Source organism: Anabas testudineus, chromosome 2 (genome assembly GCF_900324465.2).
Source record: "Anabas testudineus chromosome 2, fAnaTes1.2, whole genome shotgun sequence".
Classification (NCBI taxonomy): Eukaryota; Metazoa; Chordata; class Actinopteri; order Anabantiformes; family Anabantidae; genus Anabas; species Anabas testudineus.
In genome coordinates this window covers 31,709,086-31,734,292 of record NC_046611.1, presented here as the reverse complement: position 1 = coordinate 31,734,292, position 25,207 = coordinate 31,709,086, and the positions used below count along the sequence as shown (strand labels likewise).

The 25,207-nt window shown below is 39.2% G+C and overlaps 1 protein-coding gene across 1 annotated transcript in view; it reads right to left on the bottom strand.

Annotated features, from left to right (window-relative positions):
- The window catches only part of LOC113164896 (guanine nucleotide exchange factor VAV3), an 80,956-nt gene that overhangs the window by 37,161 nt on the left and 18,588 nt on the right, over nucleotides 1-25,207 (bottom strand). Inside the window, exons 3-6 of the mRNA XM_026364434.2 lie at nucleotides 5,877-5,935; nucleotides 5,684-5,749; nucleotides 2,568-2,676; nucleotides 1,495-1,596 (exon numbers count right to left, since the gene is read on the bottom strand). Coding sequence (XP_026220219.1) covers nucleotides 1,495-1,596; nucleotides 2,568-2,676; nucleotides 5,684-5,749; nucleotides 5,877-5,935 — 336 coding nt within the window. The remainder of the gene's footprint in view (nucleotides 1-1,494; nucleotides 1,597-2,567; nucleotides 2,677-5,683; nucleotides 5,750-5,876; nucleotides 5,936-25,207) is intronic.

Sequence of the window (25,207 nt, the reverse complement as noted above, 5' to 3'; positions counted from 1 at the left end):
GTTATAGTGGCTAAGGCGCAAAGAGCTGTCGTCAGCAAAAACAAGGTGGACTGTCTGGGTCACGACAATAATCTCATTCTCAGAGTTTGCAATTTAATGATTTCCTCACAGAAAACTCTCGCCGCACAGTCACCTCGGCATCTCAAAGGAGCGGGCGAGCGCAAACTAAATTCCACCATCCACTTCATATCGAAAGTCATCTACTGAGACATTCCACTGGGAAATCAGGCCTTTTTTTTCCCCCCAACACGAACACACGCGAGACGGAGAAGACAAGTGGCTGTGGCCGTGGGGTAAGAGGCCTCCCACGCTCCTGTAAAAGTGCAAGCTAAGGTAGAACACATCCACAACAAAATGCCTTCTCTCAGAGTTTTATTCTTGCAGTGGCACTTTGGCCTAAGTGGTGCTGGGACTGCTCACTACCCACTACTAATTTCAAAAATAAAAGAAATATATTCTTTCCCTCACTTCTCTCTGGGAGTACAGATTTGTTACACTCCTCATTATTTTTTCCATTATAGCCCAAAACGGGCTATAATGACGATTACAGGCTTTCAGTTTCGCCGTCGCTCCTACTGCAGGTGGTGAGGAGGCTAAATTCATTTTGAGTGCTCTTGCCATGCTTGCGCTGCATAAAATCAAAGGAGTAGGACAAAGTTAACTTCACTTTCAGTTTTTGATATGCTGCAGTAGAAAGTGGGCTCACATCACACAACCCAGCCAACATCTAGGGAGAAATAACATTTTTAAAGATTGCTCATTTCTGTTCTTGTTTGTTTAATTCTAAAATTAGCTCCAGCACACGTGACTCAATTCAGTCTGTCAGGACAGCTGTATAATCAAACTTGTTACTCTAACTACTAGTTACTACTAGTAGTAATGGGGTTTTGCAAATATCAGTTCAGGTCAAACTGATTAAGATATATATCTTAACATATTATAGCTGTAGAATAACATCCCACTTGTAAACACAGGGGCCCCAAACATGGTTGATGAAAGTACCTGGACGTACTTTACAGGTCTCCAGCTACACATTTACCGCATTGCTGCATTTGTGACTGTGTTGCTTGAAAAAACGTCCGTCAATAGTAACCTGAAACAGGAAGACAATCACCACGGAAGCTCTTTGAGCCTATATCACCACCTTGTGGCCAGGGCTTCATCACCTGCGCTGGCATGTAAGAGCACATGTTGAGTATGTTTACGTGGGGTTACTGTATCTCTAATTGTCTCTGATTGAGCTCATTCATGTGATCAATTCTGTGCTCTTCAAATTGAGTTTTACACGTGGCTGCATGAAAAAAGATGTGACTGATAAATGTGCGCTTATTATTGTTGCTCACATGTAGACATCATGCTGCCAAGTTGGTGCTTTAGAGATTTCAGGTTTTCAAGTTCTTACCAGCTTGATTAAAAAAATGACCCTGTTTTTAGAAATGTTTAGACTGAACATTTCAAAACAACAAATGTTTAGTGTAAAGGCCAACATCATACCTTCTCTATAGACTCCAGGGTCTCAGTGTATTTCTCCTCTGTCTGCTTAATCTCCGTTAAACAGCAGCTCCTGATGTCAGTCTCCACCTGCTTATGAAGCGCCTACACACACACACACACACACACACACACACACACAGATGTGTTACTACTGTATGCTGACAAAATGGTTAGTCATCAACCAGATGGAGTCAGTATAAGGCTTCATCTACTAACTATTACTCAGTGTGTGATAGGCACAGAAGTGGTACAAGTACACAAACTCAACACTCCGAGTACTTAATTGTAAAAAAGGATACCATGCCAAGAAACTGTACCACTTTAAATTACAGTACATGCTCCAAAATGTACTGTAAGTACGAAGGTGATTTTTCTGGGCATCAGTATTTTAGTCTAGTCCACATTTGTTCTACTTGTGTCTCATAAATAATATTTCTGTGGAAACAAAACTGACCCTTTAGTTGTTAGAAATAAAAAAATGTTGACAAAAAAAGGACAAAATGTTGATTGTGAACTTATAATAGGCTGTAAACTGCAAACAAACTTTCAGGTGAAAATTATAAAGCAACATTTTCATTATTAATAAACACTAAGGAGAACAATCTTGTTGCTATGGTGACTTGTTGCGAAATAAAAACAGCAGCTGTGCTTTGAACTTCTTTTAACCACCTTTATGTATTGACAGCTGCTTAATCCATAATCATATTATATTTGATTGACTGGTTGATTTGGTATGAAGAATCTATATCTGCAAAAGAACTAGAGTTGTCCAATAAATGTTGAGGAGTCAAAAGTACAATGTTGTCCTGTGAATTGTCACTAAAAGTAACATCAAATGGAAATATTCCAAGTATACAAAATTGTACGTGGGTTCAGTACTTGAGTAAATGTATTTAGTTACTTACAACCTCTGAAGGTGCATTACTGTTTTTAGGGCAGAAAATATTTTCAGTATAATGTGAGTAAAAACACAGCTAAAGCTAAAGCCAAGGAATAAGGTGGTTGGTATGGTGATTTCTATAATGGAAACATTTATGTGTTGTATTAGGGGGACATAAGAGAGGGGGACTGACCGGAGGAGGGGCAACTTCAGTCTTCATCAGGTCCTCATAGATCTCCCCACCTTCTTCATCATTGTACACACAGTCGTACAGATCTTCCTCATCCTCCACCTCGTTCTCACTGCGGCACACATGACACAAAGCGGGAGAGACATTACATCACTCTGCCGTTTGATCCCCAGTCTTGGCAGTGGGCGGGCGATCACGGCGACCACATGAAAGGTTTGCGCACAGAAAAGCGCACATGCACGCACATTTCTGGTTTAACAAACGTGGATTTGAATACCACACACTACAAATCTTGTTAGTCAGGGACAACACTTAATCCACGGCTGTGAAAGTGGCTCAGGAACTCACACAGAGCCAAAGTCTTTTATGTGTGACGCCACAGGCCTTTTCTGACTGCTCCCATCAGAGCCAATTACTGCACCTTCGCAAGTGGGCTAACATGACTCAGTGTGTGTGTGTGTGTGTGTGTGTGTGTGTGTGTGTGTGTGTGTGTGTGTGTGTACTTTATATAGATGTAAACTAACTGTTCACACAGAGCATGTGAAGGAGCAGGACATGGAGGTGAGGATTCAGTACTGGCTGAGCAAACTGTGGCCATGAAGAGACCAACATTCCTTCATATGCAGAGCAAAACATACAGGATTTAACAGGATTCATCTGAGTAAAGTGCAGTAAAATGAACAGGTTTAGGTAGATTGATGAGAGAATGCTGTAAAAATGATCCTGGCACTTTATTTACAGAAGTGAGACCTTAAGAAACAAATTACAGCTCGCTAATTACATAATAATTACCCAGTAATTGTTCCACAATTGAATTAATGCAAACTAAGTCCAAGATTTTAAAATGATTTGCTGGTAATCTGGCCAAAACTGTAATGAAATTGCAACTAATTAGTGTGAAACAAGTTTACATTCAAATTAAAATCTTACTTCTAACTGTGTTGTATATACTTCATACAATAATGATTGATTTTGCGAGTTGTACAGTAGCTGTGAGAATGATAAGAAACATAAGGTGAGTGTGTTTGGGGTTGTTTTTGTTTTTTTTTTACATTTAACTACATTTTCACATGTACCTATTTCGGCCACAGTTTAACTGTTAAGTGCATTTACTGTACAGTTCGATTTTCTCCAGGTATCAGAAAGCAGCAAGAGCTGCTGCTGCAAACTGAATGAGGAGAGAGGCCTGTCTGGTAACATGAAGCCCTCAAGATTCTCAGTGTTTATTAAGTCTTTGTTTTTTTTTTTCTGTTCTGCATGATTCACAAGTTTAACCTTTTTTTTTAAATTGTGTACCAATACACTATTGTCCAGTGTGCAGGGTCAGATTTAGATTTAGTTTAGTATACATGGCCTCATGTGTCTATAGAACATCACCACACATGTAAAGAATAACAGTACAGTAGGAAAAGCTGTGCAACAATTTTAAAACAGTCTCTGAACACTTCCAAAGCACAGGTGACTAACACTGTAGTGTGTATGGTCCCTGAACACCTCCAACATGCTAGCTGATGTTGACAGTATGCTCAAACTTATGCATCTACATAGACAAGGCCTTACGTTCTTTGTTCAGACAGTAAAGTATTGAGTGACACTGAGAAGTGGTAGCCAGGCTCAGCTTGGTGGATATAAACTGTGAAGTACTGTATATGTCTATTTAATAGCTGGGGAACTCTGAGCAGATGGAAGCTGGGTGTCGAAGACGGCTCTGTTCCATTTGATAGCGGCTGCCACTTCCACCTCCCATCCGCTGCTGGTTGCTGTCAGGCTGCTGTTTTCCTACTGGGCTGCTTCCTGCTCTAGAAACTGTCAGCACTAAACACAGTCCAGAGCACCGTGTCAAAGTAAGGCTGCCCACAAGCACTTAAATGGTAAGATGATCTCTTTCTACATAACTGCCTTTACAGCAGCACTGCCCTTTTCTCCTTCTATTGGTTTCTACTGAAATCCAAGAAGTGACATTTAACTTCGCGTGGGCTGGAGTATACTGTATAAATGTATGTCTAGTTAATCAGAGGGCAGCTATTCTGGCTGACCTAACCTGAACATCAATGGAAGATTCTGGTCAGAAAGCGCCATGAAAAGAAAATAAATGGTAAACAACTAGCAGTTTGAGACCTAAAATATTTAAAACTACAAGCACCTTCAGAAATCTATACTTTATCGTCACAGTTTTGGATCGCTGCACTGCTTGGCATTGTGCCAGGAAATGTGTTTGCTATGTGGGTGGATTATGTAACATTATGATTTTGTTCCTTGTTCCCAAGTAAAAAAGCATCACTTGTTATTTTGATAATATACTTTAAAACAAGGACGGGGCCATGGTGGCTGTTGTCAAGTCTTTCCTTAAAGTCCAACACTAGGGGCAGGCAGAGGTGACAACCAAACAACAGCTATAAATACCAAAAGTGCAGCTGAATTTTCATGTAATTCCTGAAGAGATTGGTTTTAGATGTAAAAGGTTCATGAAAAGATGTGGCTGGGTCCATGTATTTCATGTACTGTGCATGCACAGCCTATACTTTAGCCTCGAGCTTCAGCCTCCAGGTTGCAGGTTTAATTGTTACTGGGAGCCCATTTTTGTTCATTTCTCTTGTTCACGAAAGTTTAAACAAAGTTCATACGCAAAAATGTGTTATTCAAACTTGCAACGTGCAAAGTGTGTGAGGAATAAAGTGTGAAAACAGGCAAAGCAAAGAAGGAGCCGAGCCCACACAGCTCATGGAGAAGGTGGCTGGCTTCCAGTCAACAAAAAACAAATGTTGCCTGCACCCACTTCAGGCTGTAGGGGGACCCAAAAGGGACACAGGGAAATTAATAAATGTCATTAAGTAATAAATAACATGCAAGCACAAATTGCCAAAAATACATTAATACAAAATGTTTGTTTGTTTTTTTTACATGTATTCATTTGTGTCTTTTTTGGGCCTCCATACACCCACATCAGCTTGAATTTAAAGTGATGGGAAACTAGACTTCTAAAGATGACATATAACTAAAATGTTTATGACTATAAAGTAGTGTTTGTTTGTTTGTTTGTTTGTTTGTTTTGTTTGTTTTTTGCTTTTATAAAAAATCTTGTGTTAGAGAAAGGTATAATAATCCAAAATGAAACCCACTCTATGAGATCCTCCAGGTGGTTGTAGATGTCCTCATCTTCAACACTCTCCTCTGTTGGAAATGGCCTTTATAGAGGGAAAAATGCCCATTTTTATGCATGTTAGATTATATTAAAAAGGAAAAATTACAAAACATAAACGTAATGTTTCATATGTTAAATGAATAATGTGTATTGAGCTACAATAAACATACCTGATTCCAGTTTGTTGTGCAAGCATCGTGTGGGAAAGTTTAGATAGTGTGTCCATAACCTGCAATTAAAATAAGATAATGTCACTGTATCAATATAATTAACATTATAAAAACTTAAAAAATCTATGTAGCCTCAAAGGTCAGACCTGTGACTCGTAGGAGAAGGTTGTTAGAATTTGGGAATTTCGGTGATGCTGCATTTCTATGAGAAGACACATGAGGGCAGCATTGTCAAATAATTCCCCACCACTACTGGCGCCACACACTAACACACACACACACACACACACAGTGGAACTGTCCTGCTTGTTTGTGCCCAATAACACAACGTCATTTAGGCCACACAAGATAATATATATATAAAGCAGAATGAATTTTAGATGGTTTGTTTTAATAGCTATTTCCCACCAGGCTGCTCTGCAACCTCATCTATTTAGATGCAATGAGGAAATAAACAGTGTCAACAGTTAGCAGCACAGTGAGACCAGGGCAGCGTCACAAGAGTTGATCAGTCACTGATTTTGCCGTGGTGTTAATCATGTGTCCTCTTTGGCTGATGTCATCTATTAGTATGACAAGTAATTTCACACTGTTGTGCTCAGCCCCTGTCAGTGTCCTTGATGCTGCATGGTTGACCTGCCTCAGTAACGCCACTCAACTCACCAGCTGAATATGTATTTTCAAGTCAAACAGGAAGCTCTGGTCATTCACGTTTTGCAATCTGGTACACAACCACACAACCTCCTTTTTGTGGGCTAACTACTGTATTTACTGACAAATGCACAGTGCAGTGGCTTCATAGAAGTATTCACCACACACACACACACACACACACACACACACACACACACACACACACACACACATCGTGTAAAAAAAAGCAAAATACTGTTTTATCTATTTCAAATTAAATGCACAGCTGCGTGTGCACACTGTGAAGGGGACTGGACGCTTTCTAAAGCCAGTGGAACACAGAGAAGTGGGGGTAAACGCCCTCATACTGACTTTCACACCATCACATCACAGTTGTAACGTAGATACATCTACCCTGGAGCGTTAGATCTCAGATCAATACCCATCACACAACTGACCCTCCCCCTCCCCTCCCCCACCAGTGACCAGAATAAACAGTAGCACACAACATGCTGTTTCTGCAGACATCCTATAAGCTATGAACTGTTTTCCCACTGGGACTAATAATGTAAGATGCAGTGTGTCACTTATTTAAAATTCATGTACTTCCTGCTTGAGCTGAACAGTGAAGATTGATGGACTAAAGCAGTTTTTTTAGTTTTCAGTGCATTTAGGCACAGGTCTCTAATTTAAGGCTCTCTTAGTAAGCATTGTAATCAATAAGTGTGTTTTGCATCCATTAAACAGAACGTGGATAGCAGCGACTGAAATGCCCCATTTCATGATCATGGCAGACATCAGCGTATTTACACCAAGAAACACAAGTTCAAGCCGAGTTCATTAGCAGCAGTTGACGATCAAAGGAAAATGTGTCTAGCTAATCTATATAAGTTGGGTTAGGGGGGACTACACATACGAGCAGCAGAGGCAATATGTGGAGGCAGCAGAGGCAATTACTGTATATACATTTAACTCTTGTGTGGTCATATTTTTGTTATTCAGCCAGTGTTCGTGGATCTGGTGGACCTGCTGCATTTTGGGTTTTTTTTAATTCAACCAAATCAAACAATTTTATGATAAAAACTCGACTGATGTTTACTTTATCTTGATTAAAAGCAATCTAAACAGTGTATATGTTTAATTTTTGTCCTGTACCTTTTCTATTTAGAAAAGCACATTAGCAAATAAAGATTGGCTTCTGCAATAAGAAATGTGAGAGCAGACAAAGGTCCGTGTCAGTCAGACATGCCTCATAAGAAGCAGCAAATGGAAGTAGCATTGGTAACTCTTATTGTTGTTCATCACGCTGAACAGCCAATCAAAGCCATCTCTCTCTGACAAGGACCACCAACCAAACAAAAGCTGCTGACAGGAGTCCTGCTAGCAGCCAACGTGAATGGGAGACAGTGCAAAATCTAGAGAGACAGATGCTCAGCCATGGACCCTAAAGGATAGTTGAATCCTGAGAGACACAACCCAGGGGAAAAATTATGTATGCTCTTAAAAAACAGCGTTTCCAATTCAAATTCAAACTTTTGCCCAAAATAGAAAAGAAATAAAACAAGATTATCAGCTGCTTTCACCTACGTATGTTCTCTTTATAGGAGCTTAGTAAAATGGTAAATGGTGCTTTTACACTGCGTCTCACCAATTCACCAATTCACCAATTCATATACACTCACACACAGATGGCAGAGCTGCAATGCAGCTGACCTGACTCACCTTTTGCAACTTGGGATTCAGTATCTTGCCCAAGGACACTTCAACATGTGAATAAAACCACCGATCCCATGATTTGTAGGCAACTGCTCTACCTCCTGAGCCACAGCCGCCTCCAGTTAGATTTATTCTAAATTTAGCTCAGTGTGCTAAGTATAGACATGCTGTATGGAAACCTTTTTCTCCACGTTACATTAGAAAGAAGAACCAAAACTATCACCTATAGATCTTATTTAGAGCTGTCAAACTCTGAGTCATGCACACAGGTCCTGAAGCAGCTGCCTGGAGGGTAAACACTGTCTGTGCCCTTCAGCAACCAAAGCATAATTGAACATAATTGTGAATAATTGCACAGACCAGTTGTATATAACATCTTTTTGCACTACATGAATTCACTGATTAGACAACTGAAAAATGCTCTTACAACATGTCAACTCTGCATTAAATATTAACGCAACATGTTTACTGTTAAAATATTTAAATGCATTTCATTGTCAGTGCAGCAATGAACACAGATACTGATGGATGCACTGAAATGGTTCTGAGTGTGTCCTTAGATTCTTCACAGACACCCATCCTCCCTGCAGTTATTACTCCTCACACAGTTAACGGAGTTGACGGTGCACTCCCACCGATAATGACTGAAGGCCATAACATCCAGAAGCCAGCTGGCAGGTAAAACGTGTCCAAAAGCTGAATCTCTACTGCATGCTGCACACAGCTTTGGAGGTTTTCCAGTTGTATCTGGCAAGCAATGTGGGGGACGAGTAATGTTGCGTTTTGCTATGAAACACATATTTACAACAGCACTGACCATCTGCTCCCAGCCAACGAGACTTTCTGAAGAACACCACTATTAATACCAATGTCAAAAAAATAAGAAGTTTAAATTTAAAACTGTCAGTCAGCAGAGCAAAAATACACAATCCCTGCTGTTCTTAGCATTGCATTATGCAAGAGATCATGATTCAATTGTCACAAGGATTCCAGTGTAAGACTGAGCGTGTCAGTGAAGAGCAACAGTGTCATCTGCCAAAATCCCGGAGTGAGGCTGAAACAGCAAAAAGCAAGACAACTTGTAAGAAAAGTTAAAAGCTCAAAGGTCACATATTAAATTGTGTGTCTAATCAGCAGGAGTCACAGGCTCAGCAGCCACAGAGAAGATAAGTGGGGACACAGGGAGGCTGGCCCTTTGATGGAGGCTAATAAAACTGTCCTGTCTGACCACAGCTGCACCGCTGGATCTAATGATTCACACCACAAATAGAGCAGCAGAGGGATGCGTCTGCCCACATGAAAGGGAGTGTTTATGAGTGTCGGTGCGTGGGAGAGTGAATCAAAGCATGTGTGCATGCATGTCAGAGGCAATCTGTCAGCTTCTGGTCAATTGTTTTACAGTGTTTATTTTTATATTGATACCCGGAAGTTCAAGTTTCATCATTATAGTTGGTAGGGGTGCAAGAAAACATCAATCCACTTGGATATTGTGATGTAATGCTCTGTGATTCTGTACTGACTCTCAAAAACACTATCAATTTTTAATTAATAGTTGACATGCAAACATTTGTGGCAGATAGATGGCAGTGTTGCAATCTTTCTTCAGCCATTTTATAAAGCAAAGGCCACTACATCATTATTACCACTACATCAGTAAAAACATATCTGATCACTAAACCTCTCCTCAAACACTTTGGAATCAAATCCCTCCACCTGTTGCTTGTACTGAATCAACCTGACAACCTTCCAGGTTTCCTCACCACCATAAATGACATAAAGGCAGGAGAGAAACGCTTCAGTCAGTCCGACCACACCAAACAAGCAGGTGTGAAAGCACCTTCACACAGTGTTAGCATCCTCTGCTGCCTTCACTGACTGTTATTTCAGGGGATTTTCTCATCCCACTGCTTTAGAGAAGTAGTTTGAAAGGCTGCAGCGCTTCCTGACTCAGGCTGTATTTAAACGTAGCATGCAGCATCGTACTTGGAGCAGCTTATGTTTTACAGTTTTGCTTTCTGCACAAAGACCTAAGGCTGTCTCGAGGATGTTCCACTTTGTTTTGCTGAAAGGAACTAAAAGCTCCACTTTCACTTTAGTTCTTTGAATCAGCTATTCTACTCTAAGAGTAAATACACCTTTAAAAGATTTGTTTTTAATACAAATGTTCATCAGCCAGCAAGCTGTGTCCAACAGTTTAAAGCCACTGTCTCTCCTTTTTAATAACTTGATAAAACATTTGTGAAAAGCAGGAAAGCAAGTCATCAAAATCCTGTTTGTATTTCAGGAAGAGAGCCAACAGGCCTCCTCTTACACACTTTTTCCATGTAACATTTTACGTCTGGAAATAAAGGATGTGTGAATATTTAACACAATTGTACCTTAAATAGACAATAGAGAGTAACCATCAATGCCAGATGGTGTAAAAAGTGTGTGGCTGTATGTCATACTACATGTGTGTATGAATGTGTGTGAGCACAGATGCAGTTGGTGTGTAAGATTCTATCCACATAGAGAGGAGCTAATAAAACCGTGATTGGCTCAGGGAAAGTGACAAGCTAATGTTTGGCAACCAGTGCCACAGTTCATTAACGTCCATAATACATAATTAGAGTGTTTGGGTGTACAGACGTAAAGCTGATTGGAATGCAGCACACACTTGCCAGCTATACTCGGTCTTCATTGCCTGCATCATTTAGTCCTCCGCTCTCCCCATCAAATACTGCTTTGCATGCATTAGTTCTACACTCCTGCATATGGTTAAGACAGCAGAACTTGCTAGAAAACATTTAACTGAGAAACACGTTTGAAGAGCGCTCTCCAGAGAGGATACGTAACAAAAAGCACAGCGTAAGCCTGCTTAGTAACTGCACTAACAAGGACTTTTTCTGTCACCTCAAACACTTTCTAGGATTGAAGGATGAGGCCAGTGATGTACTATAATCTCATTACTGTTACCAAATCTTATAAAAAGACAAAAAGCAACAGTGAATTGTGTCTACTGGCCAGCATGTTTGTGAATTTAGCTTGTTTGTCACTACCATAGAGGTCCACTGTTGTATTGGGTGACATGTTTGTTCATCATAAAACATACAGAGGCAGTAGTTTCTCTATGAACAGCTTTGTGGGCTAATATGGACAGCATCACTTTCATAGTTTCTTCAAACAACTGAGCATGCTTGTGAAGACACACTATCTCTCGTCAGTTTGGAGTCCTTTAGAAATATTCCTGTTTTTTAAAAGAAAAGTAATTTTTGACTATTAGAATAACATCACATTGATCAGAAATACAAAGTAGACGTAGCTAATGTTGTTAATGATCACTGCAGCTGGAAACAGCTGCCTTTTAACAGAAAATCTTCACAAGTGTACAGAGATCCATCTTCAGCGACCATAATTGCTTTTGCTGGTGCAAGCTTATCAGTTTAAAAGGCTATTTATTCATGAACATAGACGGTGGACAATAATTCCCATTCTCCTAAACAGCTACATCACACTCTTACTTTATCCATTTATGTGCCCAACTAGTGAAAAACCAGTGCAAGCTTCGAGTCAGTACATCATCTCTACATCTCTAAGTTAATCTCAGCAGCAGGTCGAAAGCAAGGTCGTCCTCGCTGTCCAGGTGAATCACATCAACCTCCACTAACATGAACCCCTCAGGACCCATGCCTCAAAAACTCCCCGACTGCTTTATGTTCACATTCATAGCGTTGGTTGCGCCCAAGTGATCACATATTTGCATGGTATTCACTCTCTGACAGACACACACGCCCGACCGTTCAACAAGCATACTGATGTTCCAACACAGCTTGAGGCCTTGATGCACATCTGATCTGTCAAAGCCACACTTTGCTGACAGGTGAGGTAACTGTAGCTGAATTTCACACTGACTGAATCAGCAGGCTGTTCACTGCTGACAACCAGTCATACCAACACAGACACACACGCACCTCTGAAACACATAATCCCCATCAAAATCCCCTAGAAGTTAACTGACCACACGAGAGGCACCCTGACACAAGTCACTGTAACGTCTATCAGTCTTGAACAACATCACTTCACTTTTTTTCCATTGGGTAACCAGAGTGTTTTTAAAGCAGCTCCAAACACTGATAATAACCACACTTCTTTACAGCCTCTGGAATTAGAAATAGAATTAGATGAAACTGGGAATTGGGAAAATAGTAAAAATATAGATGACCAGCCTTCTTCTTTCAATTTGTACCACTTGATTTTTGTTAAAACATCTGTAAAGCTCAAACCTCATGACATCATTCTATCAACAATTTTTTCTATTTTAATTTTATTATCATGAAGAGTCTGAATAACGACTGTAATGTACACTGGGTAAACAGCTGACAGTAAACTGGGTCATCACGCTGCAAGGACAGCTTACAATATTCAGGGGAGTACAATACAACTAGAAGGGAAATGTTGCTGCTCCTCATTTTGCACATCTGTCTCTCCAAGTAAGTATGTCACACTACAGTATGAACAGTGTGTGATTGTGATTGTGCTGTTTTTCTACTCAGGTTTTTTACCCAGATCTTTTCATGTTTGATTATTGTCTGTTGTTATTCTTTTATTCTATTTTATTTCTTTTTGTTCATATATATTAGAGAGCCGTTTTCCACTTTCAAACAGAACATATGAAAGTGTTTAATACGTCTTACAGACTGATGTGGGTGATTTCAAGTGTTTTTAAGGGGAAGATGACTCCTCATTGCAGTGTTCACTGCTGTTATTATCATTGAATTCACTGTGCCAGGCACACTAAAGACATAACCTCATTGCTCCTCCCACTCAACTAACCAATCTGCAACACAATCTTCATTGTTTCATCGCAAGATCACTGATATGACAATTTCATTCCCTATATGCTAAAACACTACCCTACAGTTAACTGTGGATGAAATGAAGCAGCTGGGGAAAATTCTCCCTCGGGGGGCTCTTGCAGTTAAGGTTATAAACTTTGCTTTCAAGACTCCTACAAAACAACCACTGTAGTGAAGTTACCAGGGTGCTGTTTAAAAGCTACAGATTTCAGCTCTGTGTGTCTGTGTGGACTCATCTGGGGAAGCCAAAACTTGAAAGACTCACTAAAACCATAACTGAGTGTAAGAGTACATTTGAGTGGGCTGCCTGTGTTGTAAATGACATCCTGAGGCTGTCAGTGAAAATCCATATGGACATTCCTCTGGATTGTTTTTTTTTTTTTTTTTTTTTTTTGGTCTCTCTGGATCCTTTGATTCTGCTGTGTCAGCCGTAGACCCCTACGCTGCAGAAAGGAAGTGGAGGAGCTAATCATATAACTGCAAAAACTAGAAACAAACTGAGCTAGTTTGAACTGGTCTTCACCCAGCAGCAGCTGTCCAAAGTCACAGATCGACTGGTTTTCAGCTCACATATTTCTATACTTGATTTTAGCCTTGTGTAATGAAGAAGAATCTGGTGATATGATATGTATCACGTATCACACATAGGGATTATCACTCAATATATTGCAATATACTGTGAAACTTTAATCAGGGTACATATGATGGTTTGATATAATTTAAAGGAACCTGTCATAGAATACAGAAAGAGTTACATTATACATCGTTAGAGTGGAAGAGTCAAATGGCTGAAGACAGATTGTAACCCTGGCATCTAGCTGTCAGAGGGTTGAAGAAACTACAAAAATAAACTACTGACTGCCACGAACATGTGCATGTCAACTATTAAATAAAAATAACTACAGTGTTTTTGAGAGTTGATATAGCCCTGCTGTTTTGCCATCTGTTTAAAAGTAGTAGATTTGTGTTAACTGTGTAGTGGTGGTCTTCGTACTTAACTTTGGACCTGATCGACTTATGGAGATCTGACCCGTGTGCAGCCAGTGCCAGACCCAAACAGAGCGTGAACACAAACACCAGCTGCACTGATACGCTACTTAATCATCTGAATTTGCAACCAACCTGATTCGGGTCCCAGGTTGGGCCTCGGGCCAGGATCAAAAACTAACTACTTTCTTCAATAATGAAAAAGATTTTTCTCTTCAGGGTCTACAGCGGTTTTATTTCCAAATAAAAATGATAGGAGGAGAGTCAGATGTCATCATTACCATTCTGTCACATGAGGCCACAGAAGTCCACATGGACAGTTTTGACTTAACATACACAACACTTAACTTATAATGAACACAGTATAAATACAGAATGTAGATTTATGGTACGGTATGGAGGCATGGACAGTGTGAAAAGTTAGCATCATTATTACTATTCTGACAGTGCATATTGTTTATGTGGACGTTTAAATGCAAACCATATAAGATGAGTCTTATTTTTTGGGCTCATGATGAATATGATTCCAGAAAAACTATTTTGTTTGTATGCTATATTATGTAGTCCAAATTTCTGCTAGTTGTCGCTGTGGTCATCTAATTAGGAAGTGCTTTACATCTGGGACACTAGGTGATGTAATTACCTTGCTAGAAAGACAGAAAAGCCAGCAGGTCTGTACCGTTCAGGAGAGCAAAGACATGAACATGAAGCTACTGGAGCACAGTAAGGTGGTTTTCAGGCCAACAGAAGACCCACAGTATTAGCACTCTGCTGTGCTTGATTTACAACCATACTGACTGTAGGTAAACAAAGGCTGAAGCAGGGTTATCCATCTTGTTGCACCACATACTGCTATTCATCACAGAAGTTCACAAGTGAGCCATTTTATTGCCATCTTCCATCTATGCTAGATTAGAGTGTTGACCAGAGCTGTAACACTCCAGTGAGACAGTAACATAAATCCACCTCCACCTCAAAGGAGAAAGTAAACATCTGCATCACTGGCTCAAGACATTAAAAGCCTGAAATGTAAATGAAGAATTCTCATATTCCAGTCCTTTCAATCCTGGCAGTCAATGTCGTCTGTTGTTTTAAATGTAACATCATCTCCTCATTTATATTGGCTTTCACTAGTCTGTTTTTATTTCATGGTTTAGTGTATTAAAGATGCAAAAGGCAGATTTAATATGTGCAAAGCAGCTCAGCTAATCAAATCAGAAAAGTGGGTCCACTCATTGATGTTCATCCTATTGGCCCAGTTCAATTCTGATGTAAGTTATGGTAAGTGTGGGAAATCTTTATGATGGCAACTTAAGATGACACATCAAAAACAAGTGATGAAATCCAAAACTGGCTCAGAAGCAGCAGCAGACAAGCAGCGTAATCAGAAACAGCCAGCCGAAACCAAATTTACTCCCAGAGTCCCATTGCAATGTAACAAATGTGTTTCCCACTTCTGGGTGTGTGCTACTAACGCTCTGGCTGCAAATAGTCAGCTTGTTAGATCTATATGGCATAAGTGGGTTAGTGCCATTTAGCATACCCTGAGGAGTTCCCGTTTTAATCACGAAGAATTAAATATTTCTCTCTGTGCAGAACCTTCACATTAGTCATGCGGATGAGCGAGATCTTGTTAGCTCTCAGTGACTTCTCGTCTGAATAATATAATGTCACAGAGCAAAATATGGCACTTTAGAAGCATTATGTTGGTCATTACTGTAGCTGTTGGAACTGTGTGCAAAATATCCTGGGCCTTTTTGATTTTAGGTGAAAACTTCAGGCGCTGGGACTGTATATGTGCAGGAACTGCACCGGTTATTAACCAAATACAAAGTCGACTGTCAACACCGCCTGTCTGCATCCCTCCTTGAACCTGGTCTTCATGCAATCTTTGATCTGAATAATAATGCAACCCATTGATAATAATGCAAACCAGACAAGTTAGGTCCAGTACCAATGTAAAGAAGTATGTTTCCAATCATATATAACATTCAATCTAACAGAGTATTAATCTACTGCCTTTAAATAAGGGCTATGGGATGTTCTCCAAGATGGAGGACTAGAATGACTGTCGATCAGTTAAGTGAGAAGTTTAGCATGCTGACACTAGCAGTTAGATCAAAGTCAATACCACCAAGTATTTAAGATAACTAATCATAGCTGAGTTGCCATGGCAAGGTTGTGAAGGACTGCGGTTCTGCATGAATCTAACGCTATTCTAGATTTGGGTTTATATAAAAAGCATCTTGGCGGCTTTGAATTTGATTCAGTGATAATTTCCACTCACTTTGGGTTAGCATAGCATGACCACAGATACAAAAATAGCCCCTAATAAGATGAAGAGATGCTGATTAGTGCTGATTAACACTTCCCTAAAGATAAGCTATGGTGTACAGTAAATATATTCTCTTTTACACATTATAGAGACACATTTCATGAAAGTTAGGGCGTCCTGTAGGTGTCCATTCAAATAATTGCAAACTGCTGATTCTAATATGCAAAATATGTCTTTAATAATTCTAGTCTTATACGTGCATGCATAGATATTGATCTTGTGACTGTTTTGAAGTTGTGCAATGTGCCTTTGCAACAGGTGTGATTATGTTAAGGCTTTTGAGAAAAATAGTCATGCGCTGGGATAATGAGTGTGGAATTCTGATTTATTATCTAGATTGGCAAGAACACTCACCATCTGTTTTTATATGCAAAAGCTGTTGAAATGAAGTTCAGACCATCATTTCTCACACAGGCTTATTACCATAGCAACACATTAGCAACAAGCAGACTGACCTATATATACATTTACAGTGACCGTTTGTGGATTGTTTCTCATTAACTTACCCAGACAGTGATAAATGCTGAAGCACTGTTATCCACATCATGTGTTTTCTGTATTTCAGAGAACTCGAAACCAAAGCTTTTCATCTGAGATGAATCACAAAGCTTCCGCAACAAGTTAAAGTTGTTCAAATGATTTCAGCAAAACTTCAGCTTTATTTTGCATATTATATAACACACAGCAGTTGGTATGTTATGAAGGCGGAATCAGATATTCTGAGCATTCACAATAGGGGGGATTAGCTTTATGAATTACACCTACTTTGAATGATGGCGCATCCACCTACTCCACCTACACCTCTGGTAAGCCATACAGAAAAGAAAAGCCCCCATCCCCCTTCATGGTTGAAGCCATGAGCATCTGGAAAAAGCATCACTGACATACATACAGTGTGGCTTCTGCTGAATCTTTATATTACAGAAAAAAACATCTCAGCGCTATCAGAAGGACATAAAGGTCCCTGTGAAAGTCTGCTAGATCAGATAAGTTGACGAGATGATAGCTGCTGCCTCCGGCACCTCATCAAAGATTTAGAAGAAAGTTTTTAAAGGCATGTAAAAGACAGGGATTGCACTTGTTGAAAATAAAATCCCCCTCACTCCTCTTCTTTTAGATGAAGCCAGCAGGTGCCCAAGGGAAAGCCTGTCTCTCCCTCACAGCAAGGGAGATAGTGGACCAAGAGCATGAAACAAACAGAGAGAATTTAAACATTACTCCATCTCCATGCTTGATCGCCCATGTGGAAGAGAACACTGACCATAGGCAGTTCATGTTCTGAATCTAAATGCATCGTGTACAGTTGTAAGCAGTATCACAACTCTGTATGTCAGAACTTTGGCTGGTTTGTTTCTGGAATCCAATACCTAAATGAAGGCTGACAAAAGCTGCTATGGAGCTATCTGTTTTATCACTGTCAACATATTGGAGACTGTTGAACTGAAGATATTGGAACAAAATATTTTTAGCTATGCTGTGGTCATGGCTCTGAGGCAATATAGTGCAGACTAAAAATCTCAAACTAACTGAAATTTTGTGCAGCCACATTATATTTATTAATACTCTTGACTTTGATGAAGATGAAATTGCATTTTATGACAAATGAATGCAGAAAACCATGAAATTCCAATATGTTTTCTTGCCACTGTATCTGTATCAGTGATTCCCCTGACTTTTCCTTTAGTGGCACCAGCAAGTTTTCAGTGAAATGCCTCAAATATCTGGATAGACAAAATAACAATTATCTAGTGCTATTGGTTTTAAATGTAAATGGAGCCAATACTTAAAACTAATTTTATTCCCATCAGCCTCATCTGTGTTTGCACCTTTGCAATCTATAGGGCTTTCAGTGGAGAAGCTGAAATCAAAAGCCAAGTGCACTTAATACTGCAACACGAGCTTCTGACACCTCCTCTGAGACCATGCACCAAAGTTTTAAAACCACAAATTAAATTAAGTGCAATGCTGTGCCAGAAATGAAGCAACAAACAACTTTGCCTTTGTCTGATTGACAAAGTAAAAACTTAAACAAGACAAAAAAAATTCAATGAATTCAATTCAGTTTTATCTGTATAGCACCAATTCACAGCAGAAGTTATCTCAAGGCACTTTACAGTGTAACGTTTAAGAACTTACAGAGTATAATTATAAAAAAAATGATACAGAAAACCCAACAATCCCATTCGAGCAAGCTTTAGGTAACAGTGGAGAGGAAAAACTCCCTTTAGAGGAAGAAACCTCCAGCAGAACCAGGCTCATAGTGGGCGGCCATCTGCCTCGACCGGTTGGGGTGAGTAGAAAGAGAAGAGAGAAAAGAACAGCAGAAAATAAAGACAACAACAAGCAGCAAGGAATGTAATATCAGTTAAACCAATATATCAGTCTAAACCATTTAATGTATGATATAGTCACAGTGAGATGTAAGCCTTTCCCTGTAGTTCTAGGTAGCAAAGTACTCAATATAGCAGCTGGGGGGGGGGGGGCTGTCAGAAAGTAGGACAGCAAGGGGAGGGCTAGTTTGTCGACCTGTGATTCAGACTTGGAAGTCTTTGATCCCAACCAAAGTTCCTTAGCTTTACATGCTCTCTGGCTGATCTAGATTGAAAGGTGACATGTAACTGCTTGAAATGTCTGTATGGCCAGTTAACCTCAATATCCAGTAACAAGACAGAACGCTTCACACCAAGCAGGCAGAATTGATTTTGAATAGTTATTGCTCATACCTTTTACTATATACACTGTCAGTGTAGGACAATAGAGTCAAGTGTCTGCAGAGCATTTCAAAGGAGTTAGAAAGATCTACAATACAATTATGAAAATCTTTTGTGCAGTGTGTTAGTGAAAATAGTGATTTGTTAAAATATATAAGCTATATATTAGCTAACAGGGCAGAAGAAAAGCATATGTGTTAGACATCAGATGTTCAGCTCTTTGCTGCACTACCTGCTTAGACCACTTGGCAGTAGCTCTTACTGTTTAATGACATGGTATTACACAATTTTACTGAAGACTCGTAAGGGCAACACACTTTTAAAACAAGCACACCTCCTCGCCATGAAAGATGGAAACAAGACTAAAAGACATGTCTAACAAGACATGCTATATTCTAGTGGCTGTCTGGTTTAGCTATCATCAACGCAAACATATAAGCAGTACTCCCCTGCTCCAAATATTCATTGTGATGGTAACAATACTAAACACAGATCTATAACTACATGTATTATGTACAGAAAAAAAAGTTTCATTTAGATGGAAAATTTGTTGTTTAGGTCTAAGAAAATGGTCTTGGCGTGCATTAAAATAAAGTAACAGCAATGAGTAAAGTTACAATATTGACTTTTAGTTTGAAACAGAAATTAAACTTGCACCTTGTCCTGTTTTGGCTTCCACCCATCCACACCTGACCTTGAAAAATGTATTGGACTTAAAAAGTCAGTGTAACAGTTATGCTTCTCTTGGAAGTGTTTCCAGCAGCTGGATTAACCATCAAATAAGTCACATCATGTAGATAAGGGGGGAAATATCAACATATCAAATGTTTGTGATGACTATTAATTTATTTTTTTAAGTTTCAGATGAAATGACTCAAATGGATTTTAAGCCTTTAAAATGTGCAACAATTTCCTTTTTCACTGTAGTAGCGCTACCTGCTGTGTTTATGTGTTACACACTCAATGGGAAGCTCCTTTGAACTGGTATGAGGCAAGGAGGTACAACACACGCTCCCAAAGAAAACACACATCAAAAAGCGGAAAGCCTATAAATTTCGGCACCACTTTCTTTATCACACTAAGACATACAATTCCACAACCAGGGGCATCGGACTGGTCGCAAAAAAAAGTGGGTACTTGAACCTGTAACAGAACATCGCAATGGCAAGCTCAGAAAACTTAGGGGAAATCCAATAGTCTTGGTGTCGCATACACACATACGTTTAGAATTTTGGTTTTGACATGTCTGTACAAGGACTTGGTGAAAAATACAACAACACAGAAGGTACTTTTGATTTGGAGAACATGAAAGAAAACATGTATGTTGTATAGTATCTAGAAAACAGAGATACCTGTCTACCTAACAGAATTATACAGAAAACTTAAACAACTACATAGAATTATGTAGAAAACCTAACAAATCCTTCTTGAGCAAGATCTAGGTGATAGTGGAGAGGAAAAACTCCCTTTCACAGGAGAAACCTCAAGAAGAAGCAGGGTCTGGGTGAGCGGCCAACTGCCATGACCAGTTAGTTTGAGGAAAAAGAGAAGGGAGAAAAGAACAACAAGGAAAAGAAAGGGGGAGGTCCCCCAGCAGACTAAGTTTATAGCATCATAACTAAGAGATTGTTCCATCAGAACCAGCTCTGACTATGGACTTTATCAAAAAGTTTTCCTAAAAGTAAAGATGGTGTCTGTCTCCTATACCTGAATCGGGACCTGAATCGGTTTCATAGGAGAGGAGCTTGATAGCTAGACAGGTGCAAATGTCCCATTACGCCTGAAGTTGAATTTGAATATATCCACACACTCAAATAGAAACAAACTACTCCAGGGGGCTTCTGTGGTGGCTGTTTCCTCTTCCTGTTTCCTGCTGCTATCTGAAACCTGAGATGAGTCAGTCGTCAGGGGAATCACTGGTAGCACACACACACACACACACACACACAAACATGCAAACCTCTTATTCCTTCATTCGCATTTAAAAGGTCCATGTGGCATTTTAAATGTCAGAGCAGCATTGGCAGAACAACTATTATACCCTTTTTTCTGCGACTGGAAACACATGGTGGAGATGACTCTCTCTCACTCAAGCCAAGCTGGTGCCAATATTTGTCCAGTTTCCAGTAAGAATGAGTGGGTCGTGTTATTTTTTTTCCTATTCTTTTAATCCTGCGTCTGAAATCACAAATAAGATTTTTCACATTGGAACTTTAGTGTGAATGTTGGGCATATTGTTTAAATGTTTGGTGATATGAATAAATATACAAAAAGGTCTGAAATCAGTTTAACCCCTTGGTCGATTCCCCTGTTCAGTTTCTCTCACGTCCTGAAACTATCAGAGAAAATCTAATCTAAGCAGAGAGGCAGGGAGCTCAGTGGGGGGTTGACATTGTGATTTTTCTTTTTTTGCCGGTGTGTGCATCAATGCTTAAAGAAAGCAAGCTGATATGACAAGTGCGATTCTGCCGGAAGAAGAAGTCTATGAATTATCCACAGAGCTTTCAGCACAGAGGTTTTAGAAGGTGCATCCAAAGGTCAAACATAAAAGCTTTTTTTCAAGCCCAGCTGAAACGTAAGGTAAATGGCCACCATATCATAAACAGTTCTACATAACTAGACCATGAAGATTTTCTCTATAACACCAACAGAACTCAGGCGATACACAGCTCATGTTGCACTACAGCAGGAAAGATGGCGATGTGGTTTTGACTCCTTTCTGCCATTTATTCACCTCGGTTTCTGATTACAGTTCAAATGTTGCAAGTCTGGATTGATTACAGATTAAAGCCAAGACGTATGACTGTGCAAGTCTTCTGGCCTGCAAAATCTCATTTAACCCTTCATCAAACTACATTTGTTTGCAGATTCAGTATCTTTATATACCTGATCAAAAATTGGAAGACAGTCATCATTGTTAATGCTGACAACTGCATTTAACAAATCAACATATTTGCCAAGAAGATGTTTATTCTACAGGCATCTGCCAATAAAATCCTACCGTTTGCTTTTGCGTCTGCTTTGACGTGCAATAAACCTGCAGTGGGTTTCCAATTGGCAAATGTTTGTGTGCATATGCCAAGCAGACATCCTTTTTATGGTCTCCATTATATTGGTGTTGTTCTGTTGTGTTCTCTATCAGGATAAAAAGCCTATAAAACAGCATTAAGCCTACGAGAGACTAATTCCACACTAATGGATATGTTCTATGTGGGTTCACAGATCCATGACACAGTTTTAATTGCAGGTTTAACTGATGGACACCTACGAAACTATTAAGTAAAACCTCCTACACAAATGATTCTGGTAATCCATTTGAAGATAGCAGTTCCCCTCCTAGATTATTGCTATTAAATTCAGGCCCATTGCAGGACAATATAATGTAATACACTGAAATAGACATGATGTAGCTTTTAAAACCTGCCTCAAAATGTGAACCAGTGTAACTGCAGCTTAGCCAAATAGCACAAAGATACAACCCCAAGTATCCATTAGCACATAGCAGACATCTGATATCTGAGCACACAGATCTGCTGGAGAAAGCATTGCTGAAGGACAAAGGAAAGAGAGGGAGAGACGTCAGGAGGGGTGAAGGGCTGATTGGGAGATGCATCGGCCCTTAGTGGGTTTCCACCGTTAAATTTATCACAGTCAACTGAGGACAAAGACACCAATCAATAAGAGCCTCTTTGCTTGTCTCCTTCATCATTTCCATCTTTGCCCCATCTAGTCCCCACCCCACCACCACAACCTCCCAACCCCCCATACTCCATCCAAAATAAAACATAATCAACATCTTTATCCACACAAGAATGTGTGAGAGGCAAAGTTAGAAGACAGTAAGGACTTTTAAAAGGCGGATTCATTTTAACCTCCACAAAGGTACATGATACATCTCATCCACTGATTGAGGGTACAGATCGCTTTTACTTAATTATCGACTGCATTTTCAATAAAGGTAAGATTGTCTGATTCATGAAATTGCCGCACAGTGAAGTAAACGTTTAGATTTCATTGCTGACGGATGAATAGGATGCAGCTGCAAAAACAAGAGAATGCCACCTTGCCAAGCAGGTGTGGCACCTCCTTGCTCATTTAGAGATAATTGTGGGGCAGAAAAATTTGCATAGTCTATAAAATGGAACTTAGCAGATGATCTGATTACTTTAACATGTAGGAATCAAGACACATGAAGCCTAGGGTGTTCATCAATCATCCATGTGTGCTTTGTTTCTCTGTGGCGAATCGGAATCAGGACTTAAACACAGTTTCCATGTACATTTCAGAATTATGCCTTAATTACTCATAATGCTATAATTAGGTCAATTTTTAGTGTCAAAAATGCGATAACTCGTCTCAATTTTTTGTATCAATATAAAATATATATTTTTGGAGTCAAATGTAATTACAATAATAATACAGAAAATTTAAATCCCATATATGTAGTCATTTCAAATAATGAGCAAAAATAGGAATAATCAGTAGCAGGATTACTGGTAGACTGAGAATACATCAGTCTGAAAAGGCATGCCATAATGGATGAGGGTCTCTATTTCATTTTTTAGTTACATATGGAAATGAAAAATATAACTTCAAAAATGTAAGAGAAAGGTATGCTGTAAAATTGTACATCAAGTCCAAGCCCAACAATTCAATTTGTTTTACAACTTTAATACAACTAAATGTCATCTTGATTATTTGTTTTGTGTAAATCTTTGTCATAGTTTGGCTCATTTTCTTAACTGTTTATATGGTTTTATTTTACAACCTAATTAAAAAGAGCTGTTGCATAAACCTCTGTTATGTTAATTTCATGTAAAATGTTACATTGTTGAACATTTTAATGTACATTTGAACAAAAGTAGACAAATTGATGAGTGTTTCCGATCAATTTGTATAAAAGTCACTCAGTTTAGCAGTAACCTTCATGAGTTCGTGAACTCTCAGAAGTTTATTGATTTAGGTTAGTATTTTCAAGTTAAAAAACTTCTAGTCACAACAATTCCTTTTTATAGGTTCTGAAAATAAAAACTAGAAAATGTATGTTAAATTAAGTTAAAAGCATAAAACTCTATGTTAACAAAAAAGCTTTCTGATTCAACAAAATTCCTGTATAATTCACATTGTCATGTAATTGTCTGGTAAATATCTGATGATAATAATGTGAATAATATAAATTTGCACACATTATATTTAAAAATATACTATTTGACATTATATCAAAAAAGTAAGAACTCCTTACAAGCTGCTGACTAAATGAAAATGGGCTAACTCTGGCTGGTTCATACATGATACTAAATTAAAGTTGAATTACTAATAATCCACAACCCAGCACAATTAAGATTCAAGCAACTGTCCATCCTGTGACTGTGACTATGGAAGGAGCCTGTCAGCAATTTGGTTCTATTTTAAAATAGGAAGATGCCTGGAATAGGCAATAAAATAGAAGTGAGACGGTTAGTCATACACTCTCTGGGTGTAAGTGCAGTACTTAAGTAAACAGTTTCCAGTCAGTTTTCTTGACAAAAAGAGATTTTTTAACTGTCACGTAAATCAGTGGTCCCCAACCCTGGTCCTCAAGGCTGGATCGTGTATTTTCAGCCAATCAAAGCTGAGAGCAGGTGTTTCCAGTCAGGCTGAAATCACCTGATTCAGGTAATCAGCAGTGAGTAGGACAAGCAGGACAATGGTCCTTGGGGACCAGGGTTGGGGACCACTGATGTAATTAAGGGGATTAAAGAAACTCAATTTCCCCAGGTAAATTTCTCATGAAGAACTGTAATTTCTCTGTATATGTATTTGAGTCGGCTTATTTCAGGAGAAAATGTGCAGGATAAAGGCTGCTGACCATCTCCATTGTAGTACTTTCAGCAGTTTCTCTCAGAAAGTGTCTCAGAGAAAATGCCACCATAAAGTAATCCTTTTTGTAGTTGTAAAAGAGTCTGTTCACAGTATTAAAATTGTAACTTTACATGCATGTAAGTAAAGCTATTGAACTGCTTCTATTAATTTAAGGTGAGTTCCCATCATGAACTAACAGAACTGCAGAACTCCAGAAGACATCACTGTATATACAATGCGGAAAACATTATTCAGTAAATGTACTGTAAAACT